The sequence below is a fragment of the Teleopsis dalmanni genome, chromosome 1, assembly GCF_002237135.1.
Source record: "Teleopsis dalmanni isolate 2A chromosome 1, ASM223713v2, whole genome shotgun sequence".
Classification (NCBI taxonomy): Eukaryota; Metazoa; Arthropoda; class Insecta; order Diptera; family Diopsidae; genus Teleopsis; species Teleopsis dalmanni.
In genome coordinates this window covers 30995402-31006635 of record NC_051846.1, presented here as the reverse complement: position 1 = coordinate 31006635, position 11234 = coordinate 30995402, and the positions used below count along the sequence as shown (strand labels likewise).

Genomic DNA, 11234 nt, shown 5'->3' with positions numbered 1-11234 from the left:
GTATATATAATATCTTTCAATAACTAAAACTGTAACTACGTACTTAATCGGTTCTTTACTATATGTTTTGCATTTAATTTTTGATTTAGAAAAATTACACTTAAAGAATTATATATTCCATTTTTAATTTATGTACTTACATATATATTTATTTATATATACAGATATATGATATATTCTCTTATATATTGATTTTTATTTTCATACTGCGTACACACAGCTATCAATAAAAAATAATAATGCTGAAAATGTAATGTATAAAAATGTTTGTAAAAATATTATACATATATATATACATATATATATATATATATATATATTATATATTATATATTAAAATAAAAATTAATAAAAACATAAATAATTCACTTTGTTTGAAAGGTTTATTGAACTTGCAATCATCGACCTTTCTCCTCATTTTCATATATAATAATATGATGATAATCTTTTAAGTCAATTATCAATCAAAACGTGATTAATGTGTTAATTTTTGACGACCTACCTAAACATTTCAGATAGACTAACGTTACTTTTTATAATTATATATTGGGAGTATATGATATTTATTTTAAATATTAGTATATAAATGTTTATTACACTATTTAATATTAGTTGCAATATTAGTATAAAATTTAAACTGCTCTTGCCCTCACAAAGAAATGGTGTTTATTATGCTAATGAGTTTATTAAGAGGTTTTTTACAAGCTTCAGTTATTGGGGTTCCGAAAAATATTGACATAATTAGTTATTTAAGAAAACAAAATAATTTAGACTATTTCTTTTTCTATAAAGCAAAATATAGACAGTAGAATAAAGAGGATAACGTAGATATAGTTTTAGTAGTATTAATTTATGTTAGATCGTGACCCTGATGATGACTCTCAAGGAGAGTCGAATTATAGAATGTATTAAAAATATTAAACAAACGTTGAATTATTTGATAAAAAGTGGCCTATAGCCAGACAAAAAATATATAAAAACCATTATAAAGCAAAAAAGTTAACTTAAGAAACTTAACTGAATATTAATGGAGTATTTGTTGCTATTGTAATACCTTGAATAGTCCGAAAGTCATGTAGAGTAGTAGTAAATGGTTGGAACTTAGCAAATAAAACCCGATGTGGACCATAACTTTTTTCACAATGTTTCTAAAACTACACAGCAATTGTCTTGGTTTTGCAATTTCGGATGTTCATAATTGATTGTAATGAATATGATTAAAATAATAAATAAAGATAGAATAGAAATAAATCAACAGGGTACCGTCTCCTAACAGAGGGGAGAGAGGGAGATTTATTGTGCTACAATAAATAAAAATACAAAAAATAGGAATACAGTCAATCTTCCATAACTCGAACTTCTATAACTCCAATTTTCTATAACTCGAACCAAAAACAGTGCACCAAGGTTTTACAGAGCAAATTACATACAATTCTGTTTCTAGAACTCGAACTTCTATAATTCGAATTTCTCTATAACTCGAACAAAAATTTTGTTCCGTGCCGATAGGAATATGGGAAAGTGGATTCTATAAGTTGTTTTAAATATAAATGCATTTTGCTATTAGGGGAAGTCCCTTTTTCCAAACCAAATGTTTAATTTTTTCCTTCTTATGTTGCTTCTTTGTACAAATGCCAGTCGATGGCAGCGTGGTTTAAAGTAAATAAAATAACTTCCAATGCTACTCTTAATGATTATATTGAGCTTGACAATGAAATTTCTACATCAAGCTTTCCTACAGATGACAACATTTTTGAGCACTATAGCTCTAAATTAGTGGATCCATAAGTCGAACCTTTTCTTTGTCAAATTGGGCTTCGTGTTATGGAAGTTTGACTATATTTTTAAGAGAATCACAAAGATATATGTGAATCAGAATAGAATCAAGATGGAAAACAAAAGGTAAGTGAATCTTATACCTCTGGTTATTTATAGATAAAACAGAAAGTTAAATATTATAGACGAAATTTAAATACGGTACGTATATAAATTTGGAAACCAGAACATATCTATAAGACGCGGATACAGATTATGCTGGCTAATATTGCTATATGGCCTTTCCTTAAGAAAGGCCACTGAACAACAACAAATTACATGTTAAAAATAATGAATGAACAGCTTTTTATAATGGATTTGGTTATTGTCACTGTCACTGTTCTTCTGTTCACTGAAATTAACTATACCAAATAGATACACTCATTCCAGGAACAAAGAGGAAGTTAGATTTATTGTAGGAAATTTAAATCTAGTCCATGTTAAAAAATCAAAAATATTAAGCTTTCAATGGATTGAAGTCAGAGATTATTTCGGTTCCGATTGGATATAGAACAAACCAAGCTAACCGAGTTGATGTTCTAGTACTTGGGAAATATTTTGTATACGCGTAGTAAAACTTCACCTACAGTTTTAGTCGTTGAAATGTCGCACCTTGCTACTGATACAACTAACCAGCCGTGTAATAAAAAACAGTTGCCGTTTATGAAATATGACACCCCTCTTTTTTAAGACGACCAAGAGTCATTATATAATATTGCGTCTTCTCTATCTTTGTTGGGTAAGTTATTAGTAAATAAATAGTAAAAAAATCTATTCATTTTATCTAATTATAATAAAAATAATTAAAGCTACTATTAATATTATCACAACAGGCCAGTATGTTAGCTCAAGTGGGGTTAGGGATCAAAAAAATGTTTAGTCCATTCTAACCTAATCTAACAACAAATTTTACTAGAAACTCTAATGTAATAAAAAGTATTTGTTTTTTTCACAATTCAATGTCTTTTATTATATTGCCTTGATAGCACGGTGCATAGGTATTTAAGCCACGGCATGTAGGGTCTGGGTTTAAGTCTCAATAAGGTCTTCTTTAAATAAACCCTCTATCAGTTCTTAAATTCATAAAATTAACTACTACAAAAATCTACATAGTACTTTATCTCTATCTGGTATCATTAAGCCACATCCACACCAAAGTGAACACTTGCGAGCGAAGGAGCAATTCCAGGTAATGATAACTGAAAAAGTACGTACGTTCGCAAGCGTTCGCTTTGGTGTGGATGTACGTTTAGAAACCAATATCGCTTAAAGTTAAAAATAAAATATTTTACTTACTGGTTCTGGCAATAGTCGACGGACCGGCAGTTGAGAAACCCTACATTAGATTTTGAGCATACAACTTCTTCCAATTGATTTGAATACAATATTCTTTATATATAATACATCCTTTTTTTGACTATTATGCATAATTAAAACGATTGATTTCAATCAAACTAACATACTAGGATTCACAAAAGAATCGCTGTAGTTATTGTACAAAAAACCCTGAAATGCATGATTCTCCCATTCAAGTGTACGCGAATAAACCTGACAAATCTATAAACATGGCCAAATCCCTAATATTTCAGGTTGGAAGCTCTATTAGATCGATAAGAAAAGGGCTTTTATATACAAAATACATTTATCCAATGCTGAATACAGACGCATTACGTGGAGTATAATTGACTCCTCGTCCCAACAAATAAAATCCCTACAAAAGTCAATGGAGTTGAGCCAGACTGATAGAATTAGTATGTAGTGACATGTTAGCACCCATTATTTGAAAGTATATATTAACTAGTTGTTTAAGATTTTAGACATAATACCTATATTATAAAATCAAAGAGATTGGATATACTTTGTCATTTAAAACCTAGAAAAGAAATTGTTGATTTTTGAAAAATAGATGATGATACAAAATACATTTACAATTTAAAAAAAAAATACACAAAGCCAGGCTCTGAGAAGACTTTTCAAAGTTCCTTGGTACATTAGGACGAATGACATCCTCAGGGACGTCAAGATTGATCCCATCAAAAAATACATAAAGGATAGAGCCCTGAAATTATTTGCGAAATCTGACAGACTTACTAACACCGCGTTATCAAATCTCAGAATGGTTACAGGCTCCTCGGGGAGATATGCAGATCTGAAACAATAATCCAGTCAAGGCACAAAGAGTGGTTTTGTAGAAACCTCGCAGTTAATAGAGAGTGAAAGTGCTCAGGTGCACTGACTCAACTCAACTAGCCTCAACATAGTATTACTGTTATAATAGTTTCAATAATATTATTCAGTTAATAATTACACAAACAATATCAGTAGATTTAATACAATAGAAAATATCAGAGTGGAAAAAATCACTACGACTATATTAGATATTTTATACTAATAATTTTCTCTAAGCGAAGAAAAGACATTTAGCTTTTCGGAATAAGATAAGAATGTCTCTACTCCATTATCTAGTTCCTTATATTAAACAGAGATACGAACTCTTGACTTTTGATATTAATTTTTTACTTATTGAATTCTTTTTGGAAGCATAACCTAAGCAAGTACTACGGAGCATTCAATATTTAATGTATTTTGTAAAGATCGGTACGAATATCTTGATAAAACATTCATTTGAAATTGCTACTCAGTTTAAAACTGAATAGTTATTTAAAAAGTGACTAGAAGTCTTACAATTTCTAATGCAGAGATGATATAGTCACTTCAAGCAGATTCATTTTGTTCAAATGATAATTCAGATGACTTGCCAGGTTACCAACCAGCAACCTAAGCTGTATACTACTGAGAAAAAGCATCTCTCACAGCACGTATGTTTGACAAAGAATATGTCGTAGTTGAAGTTAATACATTTTTTTGATTCTTGAAAAAATTGTTATTGGATTAATATTATTTTTGTGCACCAACAAATAATTAAATAAAAATGCTTTTTTTTTTCGCAGTAAGTGGAAAGCAGCAACATCCACATTGTGAGACTTTAAGTCACCCAAACCACCTCTTAGGAGTGACTGGAGATTTCCACTGCAATGTGGAAATTACATTCCAGTAATTAATGGGGTCTAAGTTCATCTAAGCCAGAAAGCATGGGCATGAAAATAAAAATATAAAGTAAATAATATCCATATGAAAACATACTTTTTAACAGCAGTCGTTATCTTTTTATTGAATAATTCAAATTACCGTTCATTCATATACAAATAATTCATCCTCTGTCCATACTGAACTGCACATCATACATAATAGTTTTATATTTAAAATTAATACAATAAATACGTCATACTTGATTGCAGGTATAAACAGAGGACATACAGTACAAAATAAGTAATTACATTCTAAGAAATACACCAGGAAAGGCGCAAGTCTTCTACAAATCTTAATTTTATGCTTTTTATTTCATTTCGCATGCTGCATTATGATAAAGAAAATTCAAGTCAAATGTTATCAGATTTTTTTTACATACATATATAGTTTTTTTAAAATTATTCGTTATATTTTGTTTTCATTAGTTATATTTATTTTAGTTGTATGGCCAACGTCTAGAATTTAGTCAAGGAAATGCGGCTTTAAATGCTTTAACATACCAAAGGTGCGGAAACGTTTTACTTTCATAACTTTCATTAACTCATCGTCACATATAGCGTATTGCTTGTTTTTAGGATCAAACAAGTTACGCTCCTTGATAAGAGCCCAAACCTTTTTGACTACCTCGTGACGTGGTAGAGATTCAGCACCCATTAAAGATGATAATTCCGGTGAGAGATTGTAAGCGCGTGTAAAACCAGTAGATTTGCGTCCAGTACCAGTGGCTCCACCAGCAGCACCTTTCTTCTTCTTCGGTGCAACTTTTTTTGGCACCTCAAAATCAGAATCCGAGCCACCATCTGATTCACTGCCAGAATCATCACGATTCAATGATTTCTTCTTCTTACCAGGAGTTTTGCGTGGTGTTGGTTTTGGACGTTTCTTGGCTTTCTTTTTATCTTCTTCACTGTTATTCTCCTCGGATACGCTATTGTTGGCATCATCTTCTTCGCCTTCAGAACCGTCTTCTTCAGCTTGTTGCTGATTGATTAAATCCAAGACAATATCTAATACGAATTAATATTTTTTTAATGAAAATATATTACACCACAATATAACATAAAATTCATTGTTGAAAACAAAAAATTTCGGAAACTTACTATCAAATTCTTTCTTGCGGCTCACCAAAGAGCAGCTCAACTTTTTTTCAACCTGCTCACGAATTTTTTTTGTGGACATTACAGACAAATCAGCGGTCTTAAGTATTTCACTAACTTCTGCCCTCAATTCATCTGAAGGTATATCAGCCATTTTAATATAATTTATTTGTTCACTATTTCACTGATAGATTTTTAATTTATTGCACAAAAAATGAACAGCAAGAAAAATCCTTAACGAGTTCGGCGTCTATTTTTTTACGGCGTGTGAGCGAGAAAACTGTTTGACAGTAGCGGCAAAATGAAGTATAGAATTTAACGAAAAAACACGCCAGAGTTGACAGTTGGAAATCGCAATCGCAGCCAACTTAACACGTAATAAAATATATGTTCAGTTTAATCTAAAATCAGTTTTATATGAATATTTCTAATCATATATAAAAATAAGTAATTATTCTATTGAAATGCTATTTTAATGCACTTTTAGTGGAATTTTCATTTTTGATTGGGGCAAAATTTATAACACTCGAGATTAATTTATAACGCTCTAGATATTTTGTTAGAGAGGCATGATTGCCTCAAATGAATAGCTGTTCTATATGATTTGACAGTTAAACTGTGATATGATTCTACATATGAATTTGTGATTAATGTAAATATTTAATAACATTACTAATAAACTCTAAATATGTTCGGTTGGGCAACAACATTTTAACAGATCGAGAATAAATTGCGATTATATTTACAATATAATAAGTAATATTTTTATGTACATGATGGCAAAATTATGCGGAGAATAAGGACAAAATGAAGCATATGTCGACTAGTGGTAAAAATGTGCGTCACTCGAACGTCGAACTGGCGACTGTACTATCGAATCTGTTATGAATTTAATCTACCTTGGCACCACAGTAAAGAACAACAGTGATATCAGTCTGAAGAGCAGAGGAAAAATCTCTATCGCCAATAGGTACTACTATGGGCAATTGGGATTTTGAATTGTCTCTGCACAAACAAAAGTACGCTGTTCACAGCTGTTAAACACTTTCAAGGTAAATTTGCAACTCTGGTCATAATATTTTCAACAAAACAGATGACTGTGAGCTCAATAAAAAAACATTTTGAGGCAATCTAAACTTAAACAACTCCGCTTTGATAAATAGTGATTATGCTGATTTCTTGGTAATATTTACAAAAAATGTAAGATTTAGGTGTATAATTTTGTTTATTTTATTAATTAAATTTAATCAACTGCTTTAATAAATTATTTTTTTTTACTTCCTTTCGAAATTTATTTCATTTACATTACAATGTCAACTAGTTTACGCGAACAGCTGATTTATGCGATGAAAACTTAAGTATATGTATATCTCAGAATTTTTGAAATTTAATAATTTTAGAATTGGAATTCCCTAAGATTACCTTTTCTTTCTATTATTTGCTTTAATCACCACTATTCTGAATCATATGGGAATGGGAGTTTTTCTCTATTTTGTACAAAATCCTTCCCAAGCAAATTATGCGGGAGATAAGTTTAAAAAAAAGATTTACTTTTTGAATTGCTTGTGTTTTTGTTATAAATGTCTGATGTTTTGTTTATTTTCATTCCTCCACCTAAACAGTTTAATAATCACTGCAATATTCAAACCGTACTTTTTACGCACATTCTTAACAAAACAGGTTCTATTTATATTTCTTTAACTATCGACCGCTTGGTGGCTAAGTGACTAAATTCACGAAATGAAAAGAAATAAAGAATGAATGAAAGACAAAATAAAAAACAAAAAAAATAGCTGTCAAATGCTCCATAGAAAATGTCAGGCAAAAATGTAAAAAATCTGATGAAGTAAAAAATCTACGTCTGTGTTTTTAAACGGAAAATTTATACAAAAAAACGTTGAAATACAATTAAAAGTGTTTGCGAAACTTAAAATTTAGTGTTTAATAACTGATAAGTGTAAAAATTTCTTAAAATCACTGCACCAAATGCTGCAATAATTAAACAATAAAAATAACTCCCATAGTTTGTTATTAACAATTTTTTGTTTTATATAAATTACGTGCTGGTACTGTTGTTGCATTTAAGGTAAATATTGCCATTTTTTTATTGAAATTTTATATACTGTGTTAACTATTTGCTAGTGTAAAATTAAAAATATTTAAATATATAAAAAGTGGAGCACCCGGACGTGCTTCTCAATGTGTATTTTGTTAGCTGTGCACAATTAAGTTGCTAGTGCTGCTGCTGGCTGCAAGGGGTGTAGGGACTGCATAAGTGCACCCAATGCGGCTGCTGCGAATTGGATTTCTACAATTCTAAATTTTTATAAATAAATTTTAAGATGCAATAATTCCTCGATTGCTTTTAGATCATGTGTATTCTGATGTTTGCCTTGTTTTTTTTTTTTTTGATTTATTTATCTGCAGTAATTGCGATTTGTTTTGCACCATTTTTTGTTTATTTTTTGCATAAATTTTGTTTCATTCGCGGCCTAAGCCTGTCAGAAGTCGAAATTTCTTTGTTGCCGGCGAAACGCCCTAAAACCTTCCAATTAGAAGTTGCTTTTTGTGTGTTCTCCTTTATTCTCTAATTCGTTGTGTTTACGTGTTTGAAATGGAATTTTTGGTTTGCAGGATTCTTCGTAGTTTTTTTTTTTACTTCTCTTTTAGAAATTTTAAAATTAATATTTATTGTAGATAACTCACTGATAAATTTCTCCATAGATCATCGGTAATTAATTGTTTAGTTTGACGGCAGAATTGATGGTTTTATAAATTATTTTAAATAAGCTTTAAACTCATAGAATCTTAGTATTTACTAGACGCACTTGTCCAATTCTATCAATACTTAGCGTCCTACCATTTGCGAAGCAATGAACCAATGTCAAAGATCTTAGATAAGTCAAACCACACATTGTGGCCACCAGGAAATATGCTAATAGCTATTAGTAGGCATACCATTTTAATAAGGACTTTATCTGATAATACTTTCCTACTGGATTCTTTAGACCAGCTAACTTACTTAAGATTCAAGTAAATCAAGCAATCTCAAGTAAGTTAACTGGTCTAACGAAGTCAGTGGAAACATACTATTATGTTAATAGACCAGTTACCTTACTTGAGATTCAAGCAATCTCAAATAAGTTAACTGGTCTAACGAAGCCAGTGGAAATATATTACTATGTTGTTTTCGATTGGTAAATTTGGGATACATTTTTCAATCATGATTTACTTTTAGTGCAATTTGTATTTTCGATTGGTAATTGTCGAGCGAAATGTATAACACTCGAGATTTAATTATAACACTAGATATTTTGCGAAAGTAGTAGGATTACCCTGAAATTAACAGCTGTTTTATTTTACTTAACAGAAAAAGTGTGATTTGATTCGCTACATGTATTTATAAAGCATTCCCACAAATATTAATCCAATATACCCAAAAAATACATCTTAACTTAGATAAATGGGTATAAAAATAGATTGTGTTGCTTCCTGGCATTTTTTCTTTCATAAAAGCCGCAAATTCTGACATTTATTACTGAACAACACTGCTTTGCCTAAATGATGACAGATAACCTCGGTTCTCATGCCGACATATTGTTTATCCTCTCACTCTCAATTTTATAATTTACAATGAAAACAACAACAATTTTGCTCATGCCGTGCCTGTGATGAGTGAGCTCATTTGAAACTGGTCAAAGGTGAGCATTTTTATGAAAAAATTGTGTTTAGGGATGAAGCTCATTTCTTGATAACTGATTACTTTTTATGAGGTTAAGTTATTGGTTTATGCCAACATACCAGAAACTCTTAAAGCATTGAAAGCCTATATTCAAGCCATCATTGACGCCATATGGACACATTTATTGCTAAAAAATTGTCTAAAATTGGACTGATCGCATGTATCATATAACTTTTAACTATGACGGACATATGCTGGATATCATAAACATAAAATAAATGCCATGAAATTAGCTAACATATTATATAAACTCTCATGCAGCTAACAAAACACCCGATATAAGTAACTCGTTTAATATTGCAATTTAACATGGATAGTAATCATGTTACAAAAGTCAGTGCAGAGAGGGTCTACAATATTAATTTAGTTATTGGAAGTATCAGAACATTAAACATATTTTTCTAATACAATAATATATGTACCAATTCCTTAAGAGTTGCTTTTAAACTATAGATTCTCTCTTCCACAATTTTTGGTTTAATATATCCAGACCTTAATTCAAATAGATTTTTATTCGAATAAGTAGGCATCGCATAGAAGTTGCATTCAACGATAACTGTTGGAGTTGTGGGTCAGAGAAGAAGAAAATGTTATACGTTTGCTTTGTGAATCTCTTGCGCTCTTCAAAACGATAGCTCGTTAAAAGCAGCTCGCCAAAGGGTGTATGTTTCCTATAGATTCTTTTTTCCCCATATGTTTATCCAATGTTTAAATACTTAATCTAGAATAGCAGGCATGCTAATCGAGATTAGATACAGGCTGTATTCGATTCTCGTATTATAAGTCAGAGAGTGAGAAACTGCTTTTCTACTAAATGCTTTTTTACTAAAGGCTTTCTCTACTTTTTAGGTCCAGAATAGTTGTATCTCTATCTAAAATTTCCTGTAGTCACATATTGTGCGGTGAAATAGTAAAAATAAAACTAGTTTCTTTGAAATCCAAACAAGCATATGAAATTTTTTTGAACTCTCTCCTCGTATGTCTCTCCTCATGATTTCGTGGGTTGCCAACAGATCTTATTTATTGTTAAAAATAACATTTATTGTCTTCTCTTATGGATTTTTCTTTAAAATACATGATTCTTGCTATTTAAAAAGCAAATTATAGAAATCCATATTCTGTTAGAAGATATGAGCTTTGATAGTAACATAAACCAAAGTTTCATACAACTCGACGTGAACTATATTGCAGGAGAAATGAACGGAATGAAAAGATTTCAAGAGCGTCCGTGTCTTTGTTCCACTGTCACTCATCAATTACGACTATCGAGTGCCGCTCACTATTTCCCGCAGGGATTTTGTTGACGTCATCATTTTGAAATTTAATAAAACTAATCCTTCAATTATTATTTCAAATAAAAGTTAAAACGTCATCTGTCTAAGATTTCTTAATGTCAGGCTGGCGTTAACCTCCCGAAATTGACTTCACCTAATTTTTTTTCTCCTTCTACTCTCCTCCTTATTTAGATTAAAGCTAAACTAAAGATTATA

At 30.6% G+C, this 11234-nt stretch overlaps 1 protein-coding gene across 1 annotated transcript; it reads right to left on the bottom strand.

Annotated features, from left to right (window-relative positions):
- Positions 1-4963: 4963 nt before the first annotated feature.
- LOC119672167 (upstream activation factor subunit spp27-like) lies at positions 4964-6305 on the bottom strand. The gene is made up of 2 exons (XM_038083160.1): positions 6006-6305; positions 4964-5912 (listed from the first exon to the last, which is right to left on the bottom strand). Exons 1-2 carry the CDS (start codon positions 6154-6156, stop codon positions 5368-5370), a joined length of 696 nt encoding a protein of 231 aa, XP_037939088.1. The 5' UTR covers positions 6157-6305; the 3' UTR covers positions 4964-5367.
- Between the last annotated feature and the right edge of the window lie 4929 nt (positions 6306-11234).